The sequence below is a fragment of the Copadichromis virginalis genome, linkage group LG8, assembly GCF_057382275.1.
Source record: "Copadichromis virginalis isolate Kocher_CV1m ecotype Utaka linkage group LG8, C_Virginalis_male_GT1.1, whole genome shotgun sequence".
NCBI lineage: Eukaryota > Metazoa > Chordata > Actinopteri > Cichliformes > Cichlidae > Copadichromis > Copadichromis virginalis.
The window spans coordinates 22,594,611-22,622,513 of NC_140625.1; the positions used below are offsets into that span (position 1 = coordinate 22,594,611).

Here is a 27,903-nt window from a genome sequence, read left to right on the forward strand (position 1 = left end):
TAAATTAATAAGGACACGTTAAAAAAATGTGCACATGTTGCTAAAGGCCTGGGGGAGAGCGAGCCCTTTAAATATCAACTTATGAGCTTATGAACTCTAACCTCTTTTTCTGAAAGCAGTTGAGGGGATGGGGGGGGGCAGAGGGGTCACACCTGACCGTTTCCAAATATGATTATGTCAGAATAAACTGATTATTTCAGGCATATGAGACAAATGTGCGTCACGGGCTAAATTTAAACACTTTATGTCTGAAGGCAAGGAGACAAAACGACCCGGTCAGATGTCCTCGTAGTGGAAGCTTTATTTCACATAACAAAAGCAACACGGCATATATTACATACAGAAATTAACATCTTGAAAAGGAAAGAACTGAATTTAAAATACAGGAAAAGTCTGAGAGTGCTGACTGCAGAAACAAGCGATAACGGGTGGTGTATTTAGAGATGGCCTGCGTATGGCCACTGTAACAGCTCCAGCAAACAAAGCCACCTCTCTTTCAGTCCGTTATTCACGTGTGGAGCCTCTCCCTGATCAGCATGCAGTTACACAGACGTCTGTTTGTAGTTCTTGGTGTCCAAAACCTTCTTTCCACACATTGCACAGATTCCTGGACACAACAGAGAGAGAAAAGAACAATGCAAAAATGGTTTAAGCAAGCATCATTATTTTATCAGAGGTTTTTGGCCTCTTTGGGGCAGCAGAACTGAACTGTGAACAGAAAACAGCAGCATCAGCTCCGTCTATCAAACTGATGAGTTTAAGTTAAATATTAACTCTCCTGTAACTATGCTTTTTGATCACATCAATTCCTGAGGAAGACCAGAGGTCCTTTTATCTGCAATATGCCCCAGCTCAGGGTTCCAGACTCCAAAAGGCATCTGGTGGAAAATCTGGGAGCATTATTGTTTCTCTAGCGAGTTCTTAATGTCCTGCCGAAAGCATGTTTTTCTCCAATTTTCCCTGTTCAATGACAGAAAAAGCACAAAGGGCAGGCAAATAAGAAATGACAGTAGAGACCTAAAATTTTGCATAATTCTGATGAAGAAGTGCATATTTCCTCAAAGTTTTTTTCCCCAGGAAAATGTGAGGCATCTGATGAAATGACCGATAGCCAAAACAGAAGGTCAAAAGCACAACTTCTCCAAGGCATTATAACAAGCCTATTCAAATGGCGGCCCAGAATCAACCAGCGAGTGGCCCTGCCTGTGGTCCTGGCAGAAACACAGAGAAAACGCAAAAAATTAATTAATTAATTAATTTAAAAAAATTAAAAATTCCTACAGTGTAGTGTAGACTGTGAATGCAACACTCCTAGTAGCCTAGCAATATTTAACCCACAATACACCGTGATGTAAACATATTAAACTATCATCGTATGATGTGACAACAGCATGTCTTTCTCAGTCCAAAAGTGTAAAATTGACAATGAAAACTGTTGGTTTAACCCTGCCTGGACTGACAAATACTTATTCATTTTACCGCCAAATCCAAATGCCAAACCTATTTGTTTAATTTGCAGTGAGTGTGTTGCGGTACGTACGAAGGCACCACAATGACAAACACCAGACTTTCTACACAAACTTTCCAGAGCAATCTCAGGAGAGGGCTGCAAAGTTTAATTGCGAGTTTAATAATCTTACAACCGGAGTTGTACTACCATGGTGAGGGTCCTGTACAGCCCAAGAGAGAGCTGCAGCAGCTTCCCTTCGTGTTTGGTTCTTGGCGAAGAAGAAAAGGCCTTTCACAGATTCTGAAACAGTGAAATACTGCATGCTGGCTGTGGTGGATGCGGTGATAAGTGACGAAAAAACTAAAGTGTGACATCTGCTATTAAAAGCGTACCCCTGTCAGACAGTTCAAATATTCGTAGAGTTTAAGTTCTGGCGTCAGACAAGTTTGAAATGCTGTTAGATGACCTGAAGAAAACTGATGTAATGTCTATCCGGTTGTTCAGTCTGACGTCACTAGCCGTGTCTGGGTCTAAACTCCGCTGCAGGTCCATATATCAAACGATCACTGTGGCATTACTGAGAGTTGAAAAACTGTCTAAAGTCTTTCATCTTTAATAAAATGATCAGCGTTCTGCTCTACCAGGTGTAACAATTGAGTTTAACATCCAGGCATCCATGAAAACGGAATTTATGACATTTAACGGAGTTAGAAGTTAGCAGGGAGTTAGCTCGCTAGCTTCTATCTAAATACAATATAGCATGTCCTGACTGCGGGGTTTTGGAAACAAATTAAAACGTACAGCTCTGCTATCACTTCCAACATAAATGAAGACAGAAAACTAAACAGCAGTGACGTTTGCAGGGTTACTGAAGTTGGGCTAGCTGGTATATAATGATGTGCTACGTGACCGCTAGCGACATAGCTATGTTAGCATAATATAAACAAGCTAACTTTTTTTCCCACTCGATAAAAGTTAACGTGAGTGTTCTCGGTGGTCAGAAACAAATGTAATTGCATGGCAGGATGCTGTAAAAGGACCAAACTTCAGCCAGGAGAACAACTGAGATAATCCATCCACAATACGAGGTTAGTCATTCATATACTGCTGCATGGGCTGGGCTGTAGTTACATCCTAAGGTTTTAAAAACTGAGCTTAAATAAATGATTAGCGGTAATAAAAGCCGAGGGAGGTCAACAGGGATCACTGACTGTTTTAGGAGCTTTTTGAGATCAAATAGAAGAAAATACATAACATTAAACATGTTAACAACACAAAAGCCATATTAAACGCAGACTACTTTAGACCCGGAAGTAGGATTCGTCGCGTCATCACTGAACAACCGGATAGCAGGATATGGGTTCACAGACAGAACTGATATTGCACAGTTGTGCATATATGTCTGGTTTTTGGATGCAAAATTGCTCGGCTATTACCGTTAGAGGGACACACAGCTGGCGAAATAATGTTTGAGAAGATTTCAGCTCTTTTTGAGGAAAATGGTCTGGAAATGAAGCGTGTCTGTATACTTGTGACTAGGGCTGGGCGATATATCGAGTTTTTTAAAAATATCGATATATTTTCATACGAGATATAAGATGTGACAATATCGTTTATATCGATATAGTCTATGTTACGTTATAATTATACTTGTGGAGCCGCAGGTTTGCCTCTCTTTCGTCCACTTTTGTCTCTACGCAACGTTACTCGGACTCGCCTCTCCTTCACTGAACACAGCGGAAAATCTCCGTTAGCGAGTTACCGTGCGTGGGGCTGGGCGGCGTCAACGTGTTAGCGAGCTAACAGCGCTAACGAGCTAACCGCGCTAAAGACATGCAGCCCGGAGGGGCTGCACGGCCTAAAATCCTTTCATTTTCTCAAAAATCGACAGTGCACCTTATGTATGAATTCTGGTTGTGCTTACTGACCGCGAACCGATTTTATGTGGTACACAGCGCTCAGCAATCTGTCAAAAAATGTTTTAATATGACTTTGCTAAACTACGGAGCTGCACCGCTTGATGGATTGTCGGAGGATTACGGCTACCGAGGAGGAGCCTCGCGGAGTGATACGTACTGTGTGTGTATAAGGACCACAAATGGCACCTGTTCAGAGACGTGGTGCAGCTGTGAAATCTGTCTCTTTGTTATTATGCTCAGCGTCTATTAGTTTACATTTTGACTGCACAATTGTGAGCTTTTTGTTATGCACAAAAACAACATTGTTTTCTTTTATTTATGGCCCATGATTATTTAATAAATGCTGATAATTTATTTTTGAGTAATTTCTTCATGTACATCTACGCTGTATGTAAATAAAAGTGCCCGTGTGACATCTGGCACACAGTGTGACTAAGAACTCTCTTTTTGTTCTTAACTTGTGGCTTTAAAAAAAAAAAAAATCGAGATATATATCTTATATCGCCATCCAGCTAAAAAATATCGAGATATGACTTTTGGGTCAGATCGCCCAGCCCTACTTGTGACAGATGGGGCTCCATCCATGGCAGGAAAAGTGAGTGGTCAGCAAAATATTTATTTTAATTTGAAAGGGAATTATCAAAATGTTTTTTTTTTTATTATTAGTATTTCAAATGTGCAAAAAAATAGTTTAGTTATAGCTCCCTTTTTTTTTTTTAATGGACCTTTTGGTGTGCATTTGTGAGAGGTCACCAGATTTACAGGGGGAAAAGGAATAAAAAATTACATGTTTTTCAATACAGTTGTGTGGTTTTGAAATTGATCATGATCTGCTGCTTACTGGCTGCTAAAAAGTATCTGCCCCAGATAAATTCCTCGGTTTGAAAATCTGGCCCAACTAACTTCTTAGTTGAATAGCCATGCATTATAGGAATACATAACTGTTTTGACCTCACTTTCATGTTAAAGTTTCCAAAAACATCCAAGCCTCAAGCAGGCTGTTCTTTTGTAACCCTGTTGTTGAATGCGTATTTGCCGAACCACGTGGGAATGAAGCTGTCATGCACTGTACTTTGCCCTACTCATCCTTTGTATTTGTTATTATATTTGCCCCTTGCTTCTTTATCTGGCCTGATAACCTGTAGCCACACTGGACCATGTAAGTAACATGAAGATCAACATCTATACCTTTTGAGACGTAATGTCATTTGTATTATCTAATGTAAACAGCTAGCACTGTCAGCCATGCTACCTTTGAACTGTTAAACTAATCTTCTTGAAAGATTAAATCTTAGACCACTCAGGCAAATGCTGACTTCAGAACTACGGAAGAGGGACTGTTCATTGATCTGACTGACTCAAGAACAAAGATCTAGTCCAAGACCTTTAGTAGATATAAAATAGATTAAAGAGGGGGAAAAGCCCACCGCAGGTCAGAGTCCTCTCACATTCCCAGCTATTGCCACATCCTAATCTGAGCATTTTTGCCTCAATTTAAAGACAAAAAAAGAAAAATAAGTAGATGTGTCAGAAGCAGTTGCTTAATGGTTTTCAGAGCTTAAAGCTGTGAAGAAAAGCAAGACTACAAGTATAATGTTTACAAAGAACATCTGTGTATTGATCTGTGTATCATGCAGAGAGGCAGTTTTGTTAGAATCTGCTGAAAGCAATAAATGCATTCAAGTTTTGGACCCACAGTAGCATTCCTGCATGGTAAGCAGTGCGACTTTGTACCTTTCTTGTATGCACAGCCCTGGCAGTAGTGTGATCCAGCCTGATGAACTGAGCTCTTGCAGATCCTGCAGATAGCAAAGCCGGACTTGCTGTAAGGGTCGAACCTGCCATGGGAAAGAATTATAGACACATAACTACAGATGCAGTAAAGTTAGCGCCATGGCTGTAATGAATTACAGTGGGGCAAAAAAGTATTTAGTCAGCCATCGATTGTGCAAGTTCCCCCACTTAAAATGATGACAGAGGTCAGTAATTTGCACCAGAGGTACACTTCAACTGTGAGAGACAGAATGTGAAAAAAAAATCCATGAATCCACATGGTAGGATTTGTAAAGAATTTATTCGTAAATCAGGGTGGAAAATAAGTATTTGGTCAATAACAAAAATACAACTCAATACTTTGTAACATAACCTTTGTTGGCAATAACAGAGGTCAAACGTTTACTATAGGTCTTTACCAGGTTTGCACACACAGTAGCTGGTATTTTGGCCCATTCCTCCATGCAGATCTTCTCGAGAGCAGTGATGTTTTGGGGCTGTCGCCGAGCAACAGGGACTTTCAACTCCCGCCACAGATTTTCTATGGGGTTGAGGTCTGGAGACTGGCTAGGCCACTCCAGGACTTTCAAATGCTTCTTACGGAGCCACTCCTTTGTTGCCCGGGCGGTGTGTTTTGGATCATTGTCATGTTGGAAGACCCAGCCTCGTTTCATCTTCAAAGTTCTCACTGATGGAAGGAGGTTTTGGCTCAAAATCTCACGATACATGGCCCCATTCATTCTGTCCTTAACACGGATCAGTCGTCCTGTCCCCTTGGCAGAAAAACAGCCCCATAGCATGATGTTTCCACCCCCATGCTTCACAGTAGGTATGGTGTTCTTGGGATGCAACTCAGTATTCTTCTTCCTCCAAACACGACGAGTTGAGTTTATACCAAAAAGTTCTACTTTGGTTTCATCTGACCACATGACATTCTCCCAATCCTCTGCTGTATCATCCATGTGCTCTCTGGCAAACTTCAGACGGGCCTGGACATGCACTGGCTTCAGCAGCGGAACACGTCTGGCACTGTGGGATTTGATTCCCTGCCGTTGTAGTGTGTTACTGATGGTGACCTTTGTTACTTTGGTCCCAGCTCTCTGCAGGTCATTCACCAGGTCCCCCCGTGTGGTTCTGGGATCTTTGCTCACCGTTCTCATGATCATTTTGACCCCACGGGATGAGATCTTGCGTGGAGCCCCAGATCGAGGGAGATTATCAGTGGTCTTGTATGTCTTCCATTTTCTGATGATTGCTCCCACAGTTGATTTTTTCACACCAAGCTGCTTGCCTATTGTAGATTCACTCTTCCCAGTCTGGTGCAGGTCTACAATACTTTTCCTGGTGTCCTTCGAAAGCTCTTTGGTCTTGGCCATGGCGGAGTTTGGAGTCTGACTGTTTGAGGCTGTGGACAGGTGTCTTTTATACAGATGATGAGTTCAAACAGGTGCCATTCATACAGGTAACGAGTGGGGGACAGAAAAGCTTCTTACAGAAGACGTTACAGGTCTGTGAGAGCCAGAGATTTTCCTTGTTTGAGGTGACCAAATACTTATTTTCCACCCTGATTTACGAATAAATTCTTTACAAATCCTACCATGTGAATTCATGGATTTTTTTTTCACATTCTGTCTCTCACAGTTGAAGTGTACCTCTGGTGCAAATTACTGACCTCTGTCATCATTTTAAGTGGGGGAACTTGCACAATCGGTGGCTGACTAAATACTTTTTTGCCCCACTGTAGCAAGTTAAAATGGTGATTTTCATGCGAGAAAGTATGTAGGTCTTCTATGTGAAAATAGAGACGCTGATGGCGCTCACCTGGCTTTCTTAGAAGTCAACATCTTATTCTCATTTAGTTTGCGCCCACCACTCTCTGATTGGAAAAAGCAGAAAGGATCCAATCAAACATCATCATTAAAGTAACATCACATTAAAACCACAAAAAAAGCTTCTGTGCAGGCCGGTAGTCCTGTATCACCACTCAGCCTACACTTGTGAAAAGAAAGTGCCCCATCTATCAGTTCTAAGCTTTTGCAGATCAGGACATAAATAAAAACTTCAAAAACAACATCAGATGAACAACAACACATCTTACACTGTGTGATTTTTTTCCTTGAACAAAAACTAAGCAGAAATGGATAAATTGTGTATAAAAACCTAAGTGAACAACATGATTCAGGCATGTGTTTATGCATAGTGGCATTTCCATTAGGTAGAGGTCTGGACTTTGACTGGGCCATTGCAAAACCTTGATTGTTTTACTTTTCAGACATTCAGCTGTAGATTCGCTGCTGCTCTTGGGATCATTGTCCTGTTGCATCAGCCAGATTTTAGCTGTTGGACAGAGGGCCTCACAGATAAGTCTATGATCAACTCAATGACTGCAAGGTGACCAGGTCCTGTGGCTGCAAAACAACCCCAGATCATAACTCCTTCCCCATCGTGTTTGTGCTGACAAGTTGTGTTTGATTTTCTCCATGCACAGTGTTACGCATTATGGCTATTCTGATCTCTTCTGTGCAAAGAACCTTGCTCCAAAAGTCTTTTGGTTTGTTCAGATGCAACTTGGCAAACCTAAGCTGTGCTGCCATGTTTGTGTTAGAGAAAAGAGGCTTTCTTCTGGTCTTGTGTGAATTTGCAGGCACATTCATTCCTGGGAAGATTGAAAGTTTTCCACTTTATAATAATTTCTAATCACTGTAGAATGAGCAAACTATAAACAGACTGATGAACAGCAACAAATGCTTCTCTAAGATCATTGCTGACATCTTTCTTCCTTGGCATCATGTTAAAATACACCTGAATGCTCCAGACAAGCAAACTGCTAAAACCTATGCTTTTATAGAGATGCTCACACTTGCTGATGATCAAACCAAAACTAAATGGATTTGATTATCAGTCCCTGAATGCTACCTACCCTCTTAATTCCTACAGTAAGGGTGTTAGTTTTTACAGGACTGCAGGGTTATAGTAAAGGGATAAATTATGCTGAACTGACATTTTTCTTTGTGCTTCTGTGCTTTTGCACTGGAAAGATGAGCTAGGTCATTGGTAATGTCTGCCATGTGCTAACTGCCTAATGTTACTTATAGTGCATGGTGTCTGGCCAAAAAAAAAAATGTCTAGCCCGTGCAACAGGGACACTGATTGATTAATGTACAGTTTATTGCCCACTTCAAATATGAAGAGAAAGGTTATACAAACCAGAAAGCACTGGATCTCAGTTAACTGTTCTCATAGACCAATGATTGATATCAGCTAAGTGGGTAAAAATCTTTATTCTTTCCTTTCATGTTTTTTCTGTAATTACCAGTAACAGATGCTAATAAGATGTGTTCTTGAGAGTAGCTTTACATTAAAAGTTATAGCCTTTGTTTCACTGGACAAGATTATTGGTTCTTTCATTTGGGGAGGGAAGCCACCTAGGGTTTCTAAAACTTTACTGCAGCGATGCAGATTTAGTGGAGGATTTGCATTACCTAATTTTCTAGCCTACTACTGGGCAGCTTACATCCATAAACTTTGCTACTGGCTAAAATCTTCTGGTTCCTCGTGGTGTAAATTGGAGCTATCATCATGTAAGGGCTCTTCTATACCAGCCTTGCTCTATTCCTCTTTATCCGTAAAACCCTCTCTGTATACTGATAATCAGGTGGTTCTTAACACACTCAAAATCTGGTTTCAGTTTAGACGGCACTTTAATTTTGTAATGCTATCTTCCTCGGGTCCTCTAAGCGACAACTATTTGTTTCCCCCTTCACTCTTGGACTCAACATTCTCAGTGTGGTGTGACAAGGGTATAAAACAGTTCAAACATTTATATGTGGATGGTGTTATCGATAATTTTCCCAATTTGTCTTCTCGTTACGATCTCCCTATTACCCATTTGTTTTGCCATTTTCAAATTTGAAATTTTGTTGCCAAGAGTTTCCCAAATTTCCCCTCTTTACCTCCAGAACAGCAGTGGGAAACTACGTTATCATTTATTCCTCATCACAGAGGAACCATTTCGAAACTCTATGATACTATCCTGTCTTTTAGTAACCACTCTAACGTTAAGCTTAAGTGTACATGGGAAGGAGACTTGGAATTCAAATACATGAGGAGTCTTGTGAACAGGCTATAGCGAGGGTACGGTCTTCCTCATTCCCGCGTGGTTCGGCAAATACGAATTCAACAACAGGGTTACAACAGCCTGCTTGAGGCTTGGATGGTTTTGGAAACTTTAACATGAAAGTGAGGTCAAATCAGTTATGTATTCTTATAATGCATGGCTATTCAACTAAGAAGTTAGTTGAATATTTATATTCAACTAACTAACGTATATTTAAAAAATTAAATATACGTCGAGAGGTTGCACAGCCAAATTTTTCCACAAGTGGCAACCCTTTATTATACTGTTAAACTCCTGTAAAAACTTATATATATATATATATATATATATATATATAGGGATGAGTTCCTGCCCCAAGTGGAGGAGTTCAAGTATCTCGGGGTCTTGTTCGCGAGTGATGGGAGAAGGGAGCCAGAGATCGACAGACGGATTGGGGCTGCAGCTGCAGTAATGCAGACGCTGCACCGGTCCGTCATGGTGAAGAGGGAGCTGAGTGTAAAAGCGAAGCTCTCAATTTACCGGTCGATCTACGTCCCTACCCTCACCTATGGCCACGAGCTGTGGGTAGTGACCGAAAGAACGAGATCGCGGATACAAGCGGCAGAAATGAGCTTCCTCCGAAGGGTGGCTGGCCTCTCCCTTAGAGATAGGGTGAGAAGTTCGGCCATCCGGGAGGGGCTCAGAGTAGAGCAGCTGCTGCTCCACATCGAAAGGAGCCAGCTGAGGTGGTTTGGGCATCTGACAAGGATGCCCCCTGGGCGCCTCCTGGGTGAGGTGTTCCAGGCATGTCCCACCGGGAGGAGGCCCCGGGGCAGACCCAGGACACGCTGGAGAGATTATATCTCCGGCCCCGGATAAAGCGGATGAAGATGGATGGATGGATGGATGGATGGATGGATATATATATATATATATATATATATATATATATATATATATATATATATATATATATAGATAGATAGATAGATAGATAGATAGAGAGAGAGAGAGAGCGAGCAAGCAAGCGAGCAGCTGGACAGCATAGTGGTTAGACTACACACCTTTGGAGCAGAGGATCACAAGTTCGATTCCTGCCTGGGCCCTAAGGGTCCTAAGGCTAGATCCCCTATGCTAAGCAAACCTCTCGCAGATATATATAAGTATCGGTTAATTGTATTTCCGTAACTGCAAATACTGTGTTGTTTTCTTTTTTCAATAAAAATATTTACAAAAAAAACAAAACAAAAGGTTATAGCCTTATAGTTATAGCCTTCATCGAGTCCTCAGTGCTTAGGCTCAGTTCACCTTAGAATAACAACACATTTGCTCTGTGTGATTAGCCCGTCATAACTGGCAGATCTCAGGCCATCTATCAGTGTTTTCCTAACCACTTATCCAACTGTCATAGCATGGCATACACGGTACAGCAGACACAGCCACCAGAGAGAGACAGTTTTTCACTCTCAATTCCACATCTACAACTGATTTATAGTCAACCTAACAAGCATGTTATCATTCTGTGGAAGACACATCAGCTCCCAGAAGAAGTTTGAACCCAGAACCTTCTTGTAGTACGGTGACACTGCTAACCATTGTACCACACTAATCTCAGGGCAAACCTGGTATTTCCTTGTTTCTCACTTCAGCACTTACATAAACAATTAATGGTTAAAGAGTGTCATCTAGTGGTAAGAATTTAGTAAAGGTTAACTTTAAAAGTAAAATTCTAAAAATTGGACCAAAATGAGAACCTTTAAAGTTCACAAAGTCACGTTATAACGTGTATAAATGTTTAAAACATATTCAACCATTTAAAAGAAATTTACTTTCTAATCTCATGATACATCAGTGGAGTTCTCTATGTGTCTGCTATGCCCTCCGGTCGTTTGGCCACTTCATGAAAGAAAGCTGCTCTTGCCTGTCTTTGTTGCAGTTCTCTCACACCTCACGCCAGAGCTGAACGGGATTATGCTTGTTTGCAAAATTCCATGTAATTAGCTCCAGCAGTAAGTGCCCCTTTCCATTTAGTTACCGAGCTAAGACATGCATGTTGATTCAGGATTACTTATAGTGATCTTGGGAGTTGAACTGTGGCAAACCTGTGGGACCTGCACTGTTCTGTTGTGTTTGGTTAAATTCACCTGTATGTTAGCAGAAGCTTTTGTGGCCAGACAGGGAGTGTAGGCTTTGTCTTTGCGTAGGCTTTGACATGTAACTTAGTGCTTCTTTTCTTTTTTAGCAATAAAAATAAGTGGGGGGTTTTCTGTTTACTTTATTACTGTAAATTGATTGTAAATAAATGCCTTGGTTGTTCGGCAATCTTGTATGGACGTTTGTGATTTGGTCTGCTGGTATGTTATGTTACACTCCATGTCCTCCATAAACTGCAGATAAAAGCCCTGTAGATATGCAAGTCAGAGATGATTGTAGGTTTATAATCTTGAGTTAATATCACCGGTTTAAAAGAAAAGAAAAGAGAATATCAGATCATCCCCAAAGTAAATGTATGTACATTCTGAATAATAGTAATAGTAAGTTTGGACTTCAAATTATTTCTTTCAACTGTTCCTTTTCCAAGGGTATAATTGTACAGAACACATCTTGAATGACTTTAAAAAACAAAAACAAAAAAACAGGTTTGGATTTTCTCTAATCCACACCGGGTCAAAAGTATTCATACAGGATCAAAAATATACACGCAGAAGTTTTTCAATAAATGGTGCTGAATGTTCTACGGTGTATTTTAACCTGACAAGGCCAAAACCTCTTAACTTCTCCTTAGTGATCATGATTGACTACAACTGGTAGTTTCGCTTTGCTAACACAAAAATAATTTGTTTTACAGCACTCATTGGAGTCATCAATACTCAGAACAATGGGAAAGTCAAAGGAACTCTGTGAAGATCTAAGAAACAGAACTGTAGATTTACACAAATTAGGTACTTTTCTTGGAGCAATTTTAAACCACTGTGGACTCCAAAATCGTCAGTTCAAACAACTCTATGTAAATACAAACTACTTACATATGCTAGCACTTTGCCAAGGTTTGAATGAGGATGGAAACGAGGAATCACCAAGGCACAAGATTGGTCATGAACTAGAAATTTTTCGAACACCACTGTTCATTTCCACGGTGAAGTGACTTTTATACTGCAAAGGACTGGTGGTAGCATCATGCTGCCAGTGATACTGGTAGATTGCATAAAGTGGATGGAATCAAATAAGCAGCCAGAATTACGCCACAAACCTTATTGTTGTTTTTCTTTTGTTTGTTTTAAGTCATTCAAGATTTGTGCTGTACAATTATTCCACCCTATAAAAGCAACAAGGTTAAAGAAATCATTAAAAGCCCCAAATTCATGTTCATGAACGTATTTAAACTACTTTCCTTGAGTCACTTAGTATATAATGATTTATTTTTAATATTTTAAGTCAATGCTCCTAAGAATGTACAAAAAACCAAGAGAAATCACACACTAACTGAACGCTATTTCAGATTTTGGTTTAAAAGCTTAATTTCCCCCTCCCCGTTGTATTATCTATATATTTTCTGTTGTTTTTAATTGTGATCTTTCTATTTAATCTTCCAAAACTTCCAGCAGCCCTTGCACACTGGTGACATTATGCCATTGAACTGAAACAAATCCAGATTTTACTCTGTTCACCTGTTGTATTCCGGGCTCCATCCTTCCAGGTGTCAGGAGTGATGACCTTACCGAGCTTCTTCTCACCTGGAGATAAAAAGCAACCCAGCATATGTAACAAAAACAGCGCAGTGGATTTAAAGGAAATAAGCCTAGAAGGTGAAGGTATGTTTTCCTCAACCAAAGCAACAGTGAGGACAGTAATAACAACAGTTAGCATCACATAGCGTTAGCCAGCTTTCTAAGGATCATCGAGCTTCTCTTAACGGGAAAAAAGACATTAGAATTGAAGATCTAAAATAAATTAAATGATAGAAGAATGGCGAGATACCTACACTTTTCACAAACCATTGTCCTTTTTTGTTTGTTAAAATAGAAGCTGAAGCGTTAGCTGCGTTTAGCTTTCTCTGTTAATGTAAACTTCCGGTCGTTACTTCCGTTTCCGTGCAGCTCGCAAGCGATTGATTGGTCAAAGCCTAGATTTCAAATCTCAGATGCCATTGGTTAGTTGTACTGCCCTTCGGCGAGGGTCCAAGTAACCCGTTTTGTAATTGGTTGCAGTTTCCCTTGTTCATCTGTAAAGTGGACGAAAACCTCTAAGTTTTCTTTAAAAATTAAAAGTTTGCTGCTGCATTATTTCACACGTGTGAATATAACGTGTGAAATATAACGTGAAATACGTGTGAAATAATTAAATCCAATAAATAATAATAAAAATAACTTTTAAAGCTTACAAACAGTAGGCGACTGTAGCAGTCAGGCAGAGACAGTTTAAAGAACACTGAAGAATCTCGTTTTTCTATTTGCTGTCAGAATAACGTTAGAGCAGTGAAAGTAGAAAAAGAATGGCTCTCACTGATAAATAATAGTTCACATCTAGCTACATGTGACAGTGTTCACATGTTCTGATTAAATGGGGAAACTGATTAAATAAAGGATTGTGTTCAAACAAGTATACCACAAACATACAATTTGTTTTCAACCAAAATAAATCTGAGGTAAAAGGGGCTTAAAACAAAATCCACAATAATAATAAAATGAACGGTGATTTATGGATGTAGTAAAGGAGGATATGGAGAGGGTTGGTGTGACAGATGAGCAGGGTAGTGGTAGGATGAGATGGAGGCAGATGATCCACAGACCCATAAAGGGAGCAGCTGAGAGATCTGAAAATGTTCTACACAAATATAAAAACACAAAAGTCTCAATGACTACTTTGTCACTTTGAATTGAATTACACTGGACCGATTGCATTGGCCCAGGTCTCACATGTGAAAGATGAGAAAAGCCCATCTCCCACCAGCCATTCTCACCACCTACTACAGAGGGAGTGTCGAGAGCATCCTGAGCAGCTGCATCACTGTCTGGTATGGAAACAGCACCGTGTTAGATCGCAAGACCATACAGCACAAAGTGAGAAAAGATCATTGGAGCCTCTCTTTCCTCCATCACAGACACTTATTGAACCTACTGCATCCACAAACCTACCAGCATTGTGGAGGACCCCACACACCTCTCACACACACTCTTCACCAACCTACTTTCTGGCAAGAGACACCGGAGCATTCACGCCCTCACTGCCAAACTGCGAAACAGTTTCTTCCTCCAAGCTGTCAGACTCCTGAAAACTCAGAGACTAGACTGGCAGACACACACCTTTATACATTCCATTACCTCAAGTACTTATTGCACAATGCTAAAGTCTTTTTGCACAACACAATGTCATTATTGCACCATCTCGTTTCTGTATGGTTCTGCTCTATCTGGTGTTGCACTGTTTTTTGCCATTTTTGCACACTTGTACTTTAATTAGTCTTGTGTTGATTTACTGTTATATGTAGTGCCATGGTATTGGATGAAAGCTTTCTAGTTTCACTGTGGCAGCAATAAATGTATACTAAATGCATGACTGTCTGTAATATATTTAAAGTTGTTAAAACTATAATTTACATTTATTGAACTTTGTCTTGCCTCATCTACAAGGAAGAAGTATTGCACTTTTATTTTGAAGTGAAAGCGGAAGTGAGCTTGGTTCCATGTTTACGGAAACAAGGTCAAGCGATTCATCTATGGATGTTACCTGTGCTACAATTCCAGCGTTACGTTGAGGTTTAAAGTGTTTTGTGTTCAATTTGTCGGTGTCCTGCTGTAGTTCGGTACAGCCTTCACAATGTGGGACCATGAAATCAGAGCCATGGCGTCCACTCACGCTATCATCGCCGCTTCGGTGTTCATGGCGACGGTGCTACCTGCTGTGCTCCTACCGGGCTTCTCGGTGTACGGCACACACCTGCTGTGGCTCTACTCGGTGTCCGCTGCGGTCACCGCGGTCAGCGTGGCCGTGTTCTGGCTGCTCGGGATCACACCGCCCGCCAAGAAGCACACGCTGGGATACAAGGTGCTGATAACGCTTTAATAACGATGGATTAATGCCCGCAGTGCCACATGGGCTGTTTTATTTTATTTTTTTTAAAGTACAATAAATGCAGTTTTTAAATGAGGGTTTCATTTGTTAAGGGGGAAAAGCTTTCCAAACCGACCTGGCACTGTGTGAAACACTAATTGCCCCATTCAAATTTTGTCTTGCTAGCCCACAGAATATTTCCCCAAAATTCTTAGGGGATGAATAAGATGCTGTTTGGCAAATATGAGACCAGCAGTGGTTTTGTCCTCGGATCTCTTCCATGGATGCTATTATTGCCCAGTCTTTGTTTGTGGATTGTGGTGTAATGTGTTCCTCTTAGACTACTTCACTTTGTCAACAGGCTCTGTTCAAGTGATGTTTTAATTCAACAGGTCTGGCAGTAATCAGGACAGGGTATGGCAAGTAAAATTGAAGTTGCCTTTCCAAAAAAAAGAAAAACATCTTGACTTATTTGTATATAAATTAATGTGAATACTTGACTCTTGCATGTTCATCAAACCAATATATTTTTTTCCCCAGGAAGTGATCTTTTTATATCTGGATCTTAAAAGTTTGACTGTTTTCTCGCTGTTTTTTTTTTCTGCAGCTGTCGAGGTTGCTTCGCTCCTGCCTGTACTTCTTCCTGTCATGCCTGTTCTTCCACACTGTTGTCGTTTTATATGGAGCTCCACTGATCGAGTGAGTTATTGTTTTGTGAAACAGAGGTTGATAAAGAGAGACGCAGAGAGTAGCGATCACGACAGTAATACACAATAAACTGAGGATCCATGGAAGGATCACACATAAATGAATGAAAACAGCTGGCAACTACAGAAATCTTCAAACCCTGAAAGGATTCTGTCACTTATACAAAGTCAAGTGTTTTACTTTGTCTCTGCTTGCTTTTTATGTGCGTTTTAAAAATTCTTTTTCTACAAAACTGTCAATAACTCTCTTATTGCAGTTGTCGTTGATACCGTGAACCTATCATTTCTTACAGATCTGCCTTAGAAACATTCTCCCTTGCTGTGTTGCTGACTTCGTTAACCACGCTGAGGTGTCTTTGTGTCCTCGGCCCCAACGTCCAGGCCTGGATACGAGTCTTCAGTCGCCATGGGTAAGGCTGAAATCATTTTCCTTCTCTTTCTTTCCTCCTGGCTTTTCACATGTCTCTGTGTCGAAGATAGTAACTGTTCTTGCTTTTTCTTTGTCTCCGGCTCCAGAGCTATGTCTGTGTGGGACACCTGCCTGCAGATCACTGTGGCCTGCACACTTGTTGGAGCCTGGGTTGGAGCATTCCCCATACCTCTGGACTGGGATAGGCCCTGGCAGGTAATTCTATGCATGGACAAAGCGTATACTCATGGATTTGTATCCTCACATTAGGTCTTATACAGTCTGTGACCTAACCCAGCAAACATTTTGACTTTGAGTACTCGGTCGGCTTATAGTCCACGTTTAAACCTGGTTCAAAAATTTTTCAGCAATTAAAAGTTGTGCTGACATTGCCTTCTGATGGACGTGTAGTTCTTGAACACTGCTTCGATTTTATAGCAAATGCACGTTTGTGTGCTTTTATAACTTTTATGAAAGATACCAAAAGAGAGACTTTAATTGTTACCTTTACTCCGAAGAGTATTTTATATCTCACTGGTCCTTTGTCAGTTTGTATGTTCTTGTCTCTCCAACCAGAGATATCAGTGTAGGAAACAAAGAAGAGGCACTAAGAGAAAGGAGTCAAGGCATTTTGCCATAATCAGACATCATTGCTTGGGAGCCTCAGTCAGCACCCATATCAATTAAATATGACCTGTAGCATGTGACTTTTTTATGTTCCTTACTTTGGAAGAGAGAGTCTGACTAAACCTCTAATCTACTGTATGTGGAAATATTCTCTATCCACAGTGCAGTTTTTGCTCTTAAGACCAGGGAACTAACACGACCATTTAAACCATATTACCCGCAAAGCCTCTCTTAGATTTTTTTTTTTTGAGGTTTTCTCAAATTACTATTGGATTCACAAAGGCCTCTTAACTGCACGGACTTAAATTAAAGTAAATTACTGGTTTCATTTTGATGAATGGAGGAGGTGGATGTCCTTGTGATTTCATTATTCCATTAAAAGTACCTTTAAAATGACCTTAAATGGGTACTTTTCTGCTTTGTTAGTTGGTGAGTAGCAAAAGTGTTGTAGAAGGGAAACAAGGAAGAGAAAACAACAGGAAAAAATTGGAATACACATGTATTAATAGCAGCAACATCAGGCTGATGCTCTGTAGCGACAGAAGTGAAGATTGTCTTTCAAAAGCATGAATGAAGTGATAGGTTGCTATGGTGATATAACACAAGTGTGCCACAGGGCACTAACCTGCATGAAGCTGGTGTGGTAGCTGTCAGAGTGAAAAAAAAACTGGTGTAAATTACACATTTTTTTTGTAGCTGATTTAAGTTCTTAACTTCCAAATTCTCCACGATGATTTTTCTAAGCACTGGACAGAGTAATCAGCCAATGAATAATGAATTAGATTGTTTTGTTTTGTTTAATGGAAAATGGAACACATTAAAGTTATAATTGCACAGGGAATTCTGTGTAAAATGACTGAGGGAAAATGCAGAGGTAATTGGGGTGTAACTCAAATTGACAGACTAATAGTTCAGCTTCTCTTTGATGTATCGGACCAGTGTCAAGCTTTTAGTCAACAATCATGCTCACTTCTCTACTACTTCTTTTTTTGTAGGTCTGGCCTGTTTCCTGCAGTTTGGGCTCTTTGTTTGGCTACCTGACCGGGCTGGTTGCAGCTCCAGCGTGGATCCATTATCACCGCAAACAGCTCACATACAAGTGCAAGTGATAGTCAGACACACGTGTATTATGCCTGTGCTTGTGCAAATGTATCCACGATGGCGTGACTCCTGATCCTGCTGAATTTCTCTCACTTTTTATTATTTATTTGGGAGCATTCACCCCCTTTGCAGCCTGTAGGGTTGTGAGGCAGTTTTGTAAAAGCTCAGAGGTATTATTTTGTACACGTGATGGCTGAAACGGAACATTTTTAAACGTAATAAAATATTTTCTTCGTTAACAATGTGTATTTACTTGTGAAATTGGGCGATTAAAGCTCCTTGACGTCAGTATGTGTGTTTCTGAAAAACCTGCAGGTGGTGCTGTTGGTTCGCCACCTGTGTGCGTGTGTTTATGTGAAGGTGAGGAGAGTTTTAATGAAAGCAACAGACTGAGGCTCATTTGCAGTGAAATGCAAAGTAATCAGTATTATGGTTGGATGGCCATTTGTTGAGAGAGTCATGAGAGGAAGTTAGAAAATTAAAGAGAAAATGTAAACCTGCTGCAGAGTTGGCTTCCATTCTCTCTCTCACACACACACAGACGCTATTCTGCACCTGAAGCCAACTGCTGATGAATACTGTTCCTTTTTAAACGACCATTAATCTCGCTCCAACTCTATTTCAACACCCTCTCCGCCTCCCCAGCTCCCATTCCACCTTTTTCACATCCTTGGGCAACCATATTGATTCACTTTCATTTCGAGGACATTAGTTTCCCTCCTTTCACGCCGCACCACATCTCTTAGTCCTCCCTTGCACCCAGTCACCGCAATGAAATGTACATTTTCCAGAACGGAATGTGAAACTGAAAGGTAAATGAGTGATGTTCCTTGCAAATTGTCCGAACGATTGGTATACACAAGTAATTATGGCCAAGATTTAAAATAAAAAAAGCGGAAGAAATTGTCGGTTATCTTTGCTGTTTGAGCATTTTGTGCTGGAAAGTTTCAGTAAAAAAATCAGAAGCAAAGCTGCCCAATAGCCCTGTGCTTGAACTCCTTCCTTGTTGCCAGGGAAAAAACAGCCTGAAGGAAACAGATGAAAGATGGAGCAGAGGAAAGTCTTTGAAAGTCTACATATGCTTACAGCATCAATCTTTCCCTTTCTCTCTTTGATGAAACTCAATCTGACCTCATGCTGTTAACTCTATTACCCTTTGTGCTCCATGCTTTTCTTTTCTTTTCTGTTTTTTTAAATTTTACACTTCACTTCTGATGCGTCATTACATGTGGAGAGCAGGGGAGTTGGAGAGGAGGGCTTTGGAAGAGCATAAGGTATGATCAAACAGGTATCACGCTGACCTTGTGCATTGTATTAAAACGCTAAGTCTTTAAAAAAAGCTACGATTAGATATGTTTTTGAGTCCTTTGAGGGTTATTTTGCAGGTGTAGTCTATTTACTCTGAGGACTGAAATCTGGTTGAAGTTGCTTTGTTCGTGTGCTCAGTCATCTGTGGCCTTTTCAATCTGTGAGACAAGCACAAGGCCCTTCATTCACGCACACACACACACACACAAAAGCTGCTGCTTCACAAATTGTTCCCCACATTCAATCTCAGAGAACTTTATTTATTCATTATTTGTTCTCAGGCAGCTCTATTGTAGCGGGGCATTGTGAGGAGAGGTAATTTGTCCTCTCTGCCCGTCCTCTCTCCTCAGCCTTTTTCTCCACGGCGGCTGTGGTATGCATGTATTTGCAGAACTGTTATGTTTCTGCTTTGTTGAAAGAGAGTAGCAGACTGAAACCAGCCGGGTCCTCTGCTCTCTCTCTCTGGTGTTACCCCAAATCCAGCCTGCCAGAATGAGTATTTTTAAGATTCCTCATGCTGCTGACAGCACACCGAATTAAAACACATCTCTACATGCCGTTCTGTGCAGCCTTTGAACATTTTTTTTTTTTTAGATCATCTTGGTTTGACAGCCTGCACATTAAATGTAAGGCTGTGTCTCATAACTCTCTGCCAAGCTAGGAGCTGAGATGACTCTTAAACAGGCTAAGGAAGAATACATTAAATTTGGGTGCTGATCTGGATCACTGTGTTTAAAATTGTGAAGTAAGCCACTGGCCTTTAAAGAGGAGATTGCTCTTAAAGTGCCCCTCAATTTGTCTCTTTTTCACCTGCTTCAGCAAGAAAGTCAAACATCTTATTAATGAAAGGGAGATTTTTCTCAGGAGATGGTGGATACCACTCAAACACCAGTATTCACAGCCGAGTGAATATTGGATTCATAAATTATACCAAATTTAAGAATGTGTATTAACTTCTCATTATTATAAATATTTAATAAACTAGTCGCATGGCAGAAACTCACTGCATTTAGGCATCTAGACAAGACGTGATTTAAGCGTTTGAATGTGGTATGGTTGTTATTGCCATGTTAGTGGCTGTTTACTGGGATTTTCCCACACAACCATCTCACGATTTTACACAAATATTCCAAAAAGAGCAAATATCCAGCGAGTGACAGGTATCTGGGTAAAAATGCCATATTGAGAGATCAGAGGAGAATGCCCAGACTACTTCAACCTGACAGGAAGGCCACAGTAACTCAAATAACAACCACTTGTTGCAAACAAGGTACACAGAAAAGCATCTCTGAATGCATAACACATTGAAACTAGAAGCAGGAGACCACGGCAGGTGCCACTTCTGTTAGCTAAGAACAGGAAACTGACGCAACAATTCACGCTGGCTCACCAAAATTAGACAACAGAAGACTAAAAATATTGCCTGGTCTGTTTGATAGTATCATCCCAATATGGACCAAAACCTCCAAGGAATGTTTTCAGCACCTTGTTGAATCAGTGCCACAAAGAGTTAAGGTAGATCTGAAGGCAAAGGGGGTACAAACCCAGTACTGGCAAAGTGTACCAGCTGAGTGTTACTGCCTGATGTGCCGGGAATTTACAAACACGGTAGTAAGACAAGTAATGCAATTAAATAATAAAAAGGCTAGTGTTTTCTTTCTCATGCAGTAGAAATTATTTACCTTTATTTAAAAGAAAATTTGATTTTATCCATCCTGGCGATGCAGCTCTTGAGAGGTAATAATGGATCAGTTCTAGACTGGATCAGCCGCAGGGATGCTCTGCTGTGATTGATGGCTTGGTTTAAAGTAGGCTGGCGGATTGATGTTTTGAAATATACCCCGTCAGAAGAAAAAAAAGGCTTATTAATCACAGAGAATTTTATGCCTACTTAACTCCTGATAAAATAAAAAGATAGCATGACATGATAGTCAAGTTCCACATGTAAACAGCTCCTTCAAAGAGGGATTCAGATTTCAATTTTCTCCCGATGAGTCACACCCACGCGTCATTTAACACCCTTCTTCTTACACTCAGTCTCTTGCTCCTCACGTCCCACTTTCTTCCTGCGTTTTGTTTCTCGTTTTCCCCCAATTTCTTCTATTCACACTCCGGTGTGCTCTTCATTAACAGTTAGAGCGGTGTGTCGCACATATGTTATTGCAGAGCTCTTGTGTCTCTTCTATCTACTCCAAGGGCGACAACAAAGGGTCTGTTGTTACTGAGGAGAGTTCAAGTGGGCTATCATGATGCAAGAGGGGATGCTGAAGGATTCCTTGATAAAAAGCAGGTACAAATCAAAACAAGACGTGAGATGACTCTCTTAAAAAGAGCTCCGCATGATGAATATGCTTTTAGAGGAACAAGGGGATGATAGTGACTAAAAGAAAGTGGCCGGAAAGAGGATGCCTGAGCAGGAGATTTATTTTTTATTAGATTTGTTAGCCATGTTAGGCTCTCTGCTGACTTAATGGTTAGTCCACTGTTTTGGTTTAGATTTGATCTCAACAGCTATTCGATGCATTTCCATGAAATTTAGTTTGAGATACTTTTTGGTACCCCGAGGATGTATCCTAATGACCTCATCTAATTTCGCTGTTTAAATTTGGCATTTATAACCAGTGAAAAACTTTTTTTCTCATTTGTTTTTATTGAGAGTCTTACTCATACACCCACTTCAGGTCTCTAATTGCTTTAAATGGTGGCAAGCCAAAAAAATAGGCAGCGCTGTTTTTGGAGAGCCTTCCTGTTAAACATCACCCAGTCTGAAGCCAGCCATCCAGAAGATTGCATAGTATAATTAAATGGGGGATAAATCATCCTTTTCCTTATTTTCTAACATGCAGGGTGCTTAACAAATTTATCTGACCACCTGTTAACAGAAATATTTTAGAAATCTGCCAAAAACTACTTTAAAACTAAAAATTATAACTATAGGGCGTGCCCTTGGTGCCGGTGGGGCATGCCCTGAACATCTCACCCAGGAGAATAAAATTATATTCTTATTGTTATTTGTGAGACTTTAAATTCTTGCTTTTCAATGTTAAATGTTGTTTGTTAAAGTTCTTGAAATAGCTTTGGATGAAACTTTTGTGCGCTCTATCTTTAAACCCACTAAATGTCAAATTTGTTCAATAGGATTCAAGTCTGGACTTTGACTTGGCCACTCCATTAGTACTCCAGAATCCTCTTTCTTGGTCAGAGTCTCTGCACATTTTGAAGGATGTTCGGCATCATTGCCAACTGGTTTTATCATCTAAGAAACATTTCTAAACTCAGACTACTGGTGTCAAAGGCAGAACTTGAGATGATTATTCATGCTTTTATTTCTCCTGGTTTGGATTATTGTAATGGTCTTTTTACTTGTTTCAACAAATCAGCTTTGGATCGCCTTCATACTGTACAGGATGCTGGGGCAAGACTTTTAACTGGCACTAACAAGACGTCACTTATTACTCCAGTTTTGGCTTCTCTTCATTGGTTTCATTTTAACATTTTAGTTTTAACTTTTAGAGCTCTACATGGTAAAGCTCCCCAGTATATCTCTGACCTGTTGAAACCTCAGGCTTCTTCCCGAGCACTTAGGTCTTCAGGTCAGAAGTTACTGTTGGTCCCATGTACTATGTTCAAAACACGTGGGGATCACGCTTTTCAGGCACTGGCACCAAGGCTGTGGATTTCTCTTCCGTTGTGTTTACGTTGTGTAGACTACACTGACTCTTTTAAAAAGCAGCTGAAGACATTTCTATAAAAATGAGCTTTTAATTATTTTTTTCATTGTTTTATAATTTTAGTTTATTTATATTTCTGGTTTTATTGTTAAGCACTTGGTGATTTTTATCTATGAAAAATGCTCTATAAATACATTTTACTTACTTGTTATATGAGCACATAACCAGTCAGTGTCAGTCCTGATTGTTCTGGTACACCTTCCTGTTCATCATACTGTTGATTTTCACTTGCCCACACCATCTCCACAAATGGAACTCCATGCCATAATGGGATCTCCACTTTGTTGCATTGTGGGTGTAATGGATGTAGCATCAAATCGGTCTCCAGCTGTTCTGCTGACATAAGCGCAACAATGCTGAAGAGTTCAATCTTGGACTCATTTGAACTTTTTCCAGTTCAGTGTTTGCACTCCCAGGATTTCTGCAGTCCTCAATAAGGGCTTTTTAGCAGCTTTTTTTCCTTTAAGTCTTGCTCGTTCGATCGTCTCCTTGTTTTCATTCTGGATAACTTCTCAGACAGATCTAGAAGCATGTTATCTCTGCATGACAATCCCCAGCGGCCTTCTTTCTGTTTCTAGTACCTAAAATCTTGAGATTCCTCACATCTGTTACGATCAGCTTTTATTTTTTGCCTCTTCTTCGGCACATTTTGTAATTACCCGTGTCGGTGGATGACTACAAGGCATACTTGATCACACTGTGAGAACATTTTGTGTCTTAGGGATTCTTTCCTTTTTAGCGAGTTCCTTTTTGAACAGGAGGGAGGGATTTTTAAATTGAATTCACATTTTTATACACAAATTAGAGCCAGCGCACTTGACTTCCACAAAAAGCCAGAAATTAATCAAGCATAACATTCAACCACTATAACAATTTTTTCTGTCCAGGATTGCAAGTAAATAACTGTAATTTCGCATCTTAATCACTAAAATAATAACATGCTTCACTATTTTATTTCTACTTTTTTGCCAAACAGTGAATTTTAAAACTCATGAAAAACAACAATAACTATATCTGACATTCTGCATTCTGATTAAAGAGCTTGTGCATTCTGGTAACTTAAACCTCAAAGAAACATAATTTTTTTTTTAAATTTACTACTAAATTAATGCTCCTGTGAACATGATGATGATGTATTTACACAATATTAGACCACTACACAACCCTACATTGAGTGCTGGTCTAATAAATTTGTCAAGCCCTGTATATATATACTGTTACAATACTGGGTGCTCATATCAAACATGGGAGAGGTATAAAGAAAAACAAAAAGAGCTCATGTACAAGTGCATGGGAGCTAAAACATCAAACTTTCAATGGTTATAAATGCTGTTTCAGAATATTTTTTTTAAGTCCTTGGCTCTTGATGAGGTCAGCGAGAACTGTTAAAACCTGTTTGTGAGTTGTGAGGAGCTGCCTGCCAGAAGAAATTTGGCTTAAAGTGAAGGTGGCGTTAAAAGGAAAAGAGCAGAGCATGAACTGAGGACCTTCACTAAAGCACATTTAATGCTGTAAATTATGCAAAGCTGCTGGGTCCAAAAATTAAAAATTTGAAGCTGGAAATGAGCCAATTAAGTCTACTTTAATCACTAGTTGCAATCAGACATTAGCTTACACTTGGTATCCCGTTATCTTCGGCGATGGTCTGGATATCAGATATATTCACTTCAATCTGATTCTGCTTTTCTCTTCGGCAGTGACAAACCACAAAAACTGAACAGATTGAGGTCAGGTGGCCTTGATCACTCTGGGCTGAAATAGCCACGTTTTCTTTAAAAGCAGAGGAAAAAAAATCTGGAGGAGGCTACAAGCTGTGGGAGTGCAGCCTCACAAGCATAATGTGAACCCCAACTCTTGCTACACAATCAGAGGGAAAAGGCACATCAAGTCATAACAGCTTACTGCACTATAGCGGATGATAATGGCTTGCGGTTTTTAAACACTTTCACTGCACTTACATTCTTGGAAGAGAAAGACTTCCTCTGATGTCTCAAGATCAGGGATTACATCATTGAGACTGGAAAGGAATATAATTCTGATGGAAATTTTTATTTGGTATAAAATATATAAAAACAGACAGGCTAATAATGCCAAATGATATTGGTTTTCGGAAACAAGAAGCAAAAGTCTGCTGGAATCCAAAAGGATGGAGGATTTTTTCCCAGATTTTTGGCTTGATTTTATTTCTTGATTTTATTCACAATGACAAAGACTGCTAGAGAAATAAGTTTCGATAAACTTTAAATTGCTTTTGCCTGCCAGTGGGAAAAGCCATCACATAGATATGGCTGCAGACAAACACTCCTAAAAACTACTGAACTGCAACTTCAATTATAAAAAAATATAATGGAAAAACTGTATTCATCTCAAGAGCAAAATAGGATCTGTATATAAAATCTTATATGCACAGTAACTGAGCACCTTATTAGGAACACACCGTGCCTTCCATTGCAATTCGAGCTGCTTCACTTCTTGGTGGCATGGATTAAGAGGAGATATTGCTTCACTCTACCACATCATTTCTCTGAGATGTCTAATGCTTTGGTTACCACGCTTCAAGCAGCCATTAGAAACATTTTAGCCATAAAAGGGGTGCAGATGGTAAGGAGGAATAGTCAGTTCGATTCATATTAAGAGGCTTAATCCGTGCCAAGAAAACTATCCCCACACCACAGCTAGTTTAAACTTTTGACATGAGGCAGGTTGGGTCTGTGGATTCATACAGCCAGTGCAAAATTCTGGCCTCACCATCTGTGTTCCTCAGCAGAAGTTGAGCTTCATCGGACCAGACTACATTTTCCCAGTCTTCAGCTGGCCACTTTTGGTGAGCCTGTGCCCACTGCAGCCTCACATTTGTCTTTGCGGCCGACAGGAGGGGAGCCCAGCACGGCCTTCTGCCGCTGAACACAATTTTCATTTTGAGATACTTTTCTGCTCACCAAAGTTAGCGTCTACTTTCTGTCAGCTCCAATTGGTCATCAAGGGACAGCATTTAACAAAAAAAAAAGAAGAAAAAAAAAAAAAAGAAGTAAAACCCATGCCAGCAAATCCTGGGAGATTGGTAGTTTCAGAGAAACTCAAACCATCTGGCACTACCAGCACCGTCAGTGACAACTCATTTCCTCTCGTTCTGGTGTTTGGGATAATTAACCAGCTTGTGTGTGCACACCTGTACAGAAATCCAATACATTTACTGAAGCACTGTAGTAGACCGTTTGATTGTTTAAAAGGAAACAAATATGCTGCTTTGGTAGAATAGCTTTTCGTGAGTTACAATACAAAATAATCCTCATTTTTCTTATACTTGATGCAGCCCTTCAGTTCATCCTGTCTGAAACAAACACTCTCTCTCTGTTTAAGGCAGCTTTCTTCTGATTGGCCGTCCTTTGTAAACACAAGGTTTGAATAACAGATGGGTGGGGCTTCTATGGTGGCATCCAGAGATGATCATGCTAGTTCTGCTTCCCCCCCCCCCACATTTTTTTTAAAATCACCAATATTTTTAAAATACAGTACCGTGCAAAAGTCCTGAGCCACCCATTGTTTTATTCAAGTTTTTGCTAGTAAAATGGGAAATAGTTGCCGTTTTAACCCTTTCCTGGCCTCCTCTATTCATACTGATAATTTGAACCAAAAATGTCAAATGGATTTATCACTCCATAAGAGCTGCTACCACTGAGTTTCAGTTCAGTTCTTGTGTAATTTGGCATGTTTCAGCCTTTTCTCCCCATTTCTCATCCTTAACACCATTTCAGACAAGGATTCAGTGAACAGTAGATGGACCAGGTACATTTCTCAGGTCCTGTGTCACATCTTTGCAGGATTTTTTTTCCTTCTATTTTCAAGGGTCTTGACCTCCACTTGTTCAGCTTCTTCTGTTTTTTTTTTGTTTTTTTTTTTAAATGACACATTGCACACGAGGCTGAGATATAATCGGATATTTCTTTTCAGCTCACAGCCCTTTTAACTCATTGATGCAAGCACACCATTTTATGCTGGATTCAACTAAAGACATGGGAATAAATGTGTTTTTGCAACAGGCTGCTAATAAAGTATCTAAGGACAATTTAAAATTGGGTATTTGCCAAGTTATAACAAAACAATGTTTCATTCCTTGAGTTAGGGGGCCTTTCTTTTTAAGATTCTTAGGTCATTGTTTAGGCTGATAATGTGAGATATACTAAGGAAATAACTTCAGTACCCAAGCAGCAAATCGTTTTTTTTGTCAGATCAACATATGATAACCAGAGTAAAGAAAGAAACTGCGATAAAACAGAGGTGGTGCATAAGATGGCATGTCACATTACTGTCAAAAATCAGACCTTTTCCTCTCTTTGATTCTGAAAACTTGAATAAAAGTATCTGTAAAAGAAAACCAGACATACGCTACACATCAAGACAAGAGAGAAAAGGCAGACACTGAGATGATTGTCAGATGAGCTGGCGAGGAGCATCTGACATCACACCAGGGCCCACACATACAAATTCTGTATGAGACAGAACTTAAGCCAAGTGAGCAGCAGCTATGCTCCACACAGGGTGTCTCCATCGTGCTCACTCGCTCTCGCACATACATCGCCGCACTACGGCAAGCCATTTGAAAGCTGTGAGAAAGAGCTTTGCTTTTTCTCTGAAAGAGAAGACGGACCTGTTAGCCTATAGATGGCTTTACGTTCCAGTGAGACACCAGCTGATACAGGATTAATGGAAAAAAAAGACTTCAAGTATGGC

The 27,903-nt window shown here is 40.1% G+C and overlaps 2 protein-coding genes across 3 annotated transcripts; one reads left to right on the top strand and one right to left on the bottom strand.

The window, feature by feature from the left end:
* Window positions 1-276: 276 nt before the first annotated feature.
* On the bottom strand, window positions 277-13,353 carry cript (cysteine-rich PDZ-binding protein). 2 transcript variants are annotated; one of them, XR_014921992.1, is made up of 6 exons: window positions 13,221-13,353; window positions 12,907-12,972; window positions 6,964-7,018; window positions 5,104-5,207; window positions 1,018-1,211; window positions 545-607 (listed from the first exon to the last, which is right to left on the bottom strand). XR_014921992.1 is itself a non-coding variant. In XM_085466581.1 (5 exons), the coding sequence occupies exons 1-5, from the start codon at window positions 13,234-13,236 to the stop codon at window positions 543-545; spliced, it is 306 nt and encodes a 101-aa protein (XP_085322707.1). In that variant the 5' UTR covers window positions 13,237-13,348; the 3' UTR covers window positions 277-542. The 2 variants fall into 2 exon arrangements, 1 of the variants encoding a protein (XP_085322707.1); XM_085466581.1 differs by lacking the exon at window positions 1,018-1,211 and having other exon boundaries at window positions 277-607; window positions 13,221-13,348.
* Window positions 13,354-14,766: 1,413 nt separating this feature from the next.
* On the top strand, window positions 14,767-18,421 carry pigf (phosphatidylinositol glycan anchor biosynthesis, class F). Its single transcript, XM_085466580.1, has 5 exons — window positions 14,767-15,283; window positions 15,897-15,988; window positions 16,290-16,406; window positions 16,513-16,621; window positions 18,028-18,421. Exons 1-5 carry the CDS (start codon window positions 15,056-15,058, stop codon window positions 18,139-18,141), a joined length of 660 nt encoding a protein of 219 aa, XP_085322706.1. The 5' UTR covers window positions 14,767-15,055; the 3' UTR covers window positions 18,142-18,421.
* The last annotated feature ends 9,482 nt before the right edge of the window (window positions 18,422-27,903 follow it).

Excerpts from the sequence above, each read along its gene's own strand:
- cript (XM_085466581.1), bottom strand. Across the intron at positions 7,019-12,906 it reads TGGAGCCCGGAATACAACAG|AGAGTGGTGGGCGCAAACTA; the intron begins GTGAACAGAGTA and ends TTTTCCAATCAG. Across the intron at positions 5,208-6,963 it reads TTGACTTCTAAGAAAGCCAG|GTTCGACCCTTACAGCAAGT; the intron begins GTGAGCGCCATC and ends TTCCCATGGCAG.
- pigf (XM_085466580.1), top strand. The coding sequence starts at position 15,056 with ATGTGGGACCATGAAATCAGAGCCATGGCGTCCACTCACGCTATCATC. Across the intron at positions 15,284-15,896 it reads AGCACACGCTGGGATACAAG|CTGTCGAGGTTGCTTCGCTC; the intron begins GTGCTGATAACG and ends TTTTTTCTGCAG. Across the intron at positions 16,407-16,512 it reads CGAGTCTTCAGTCGCCATGG|AGCTATGTCTGTGTGGGACA; the intron begins GTAAGGCTGAAA and ends CTCCGGCTCCAG.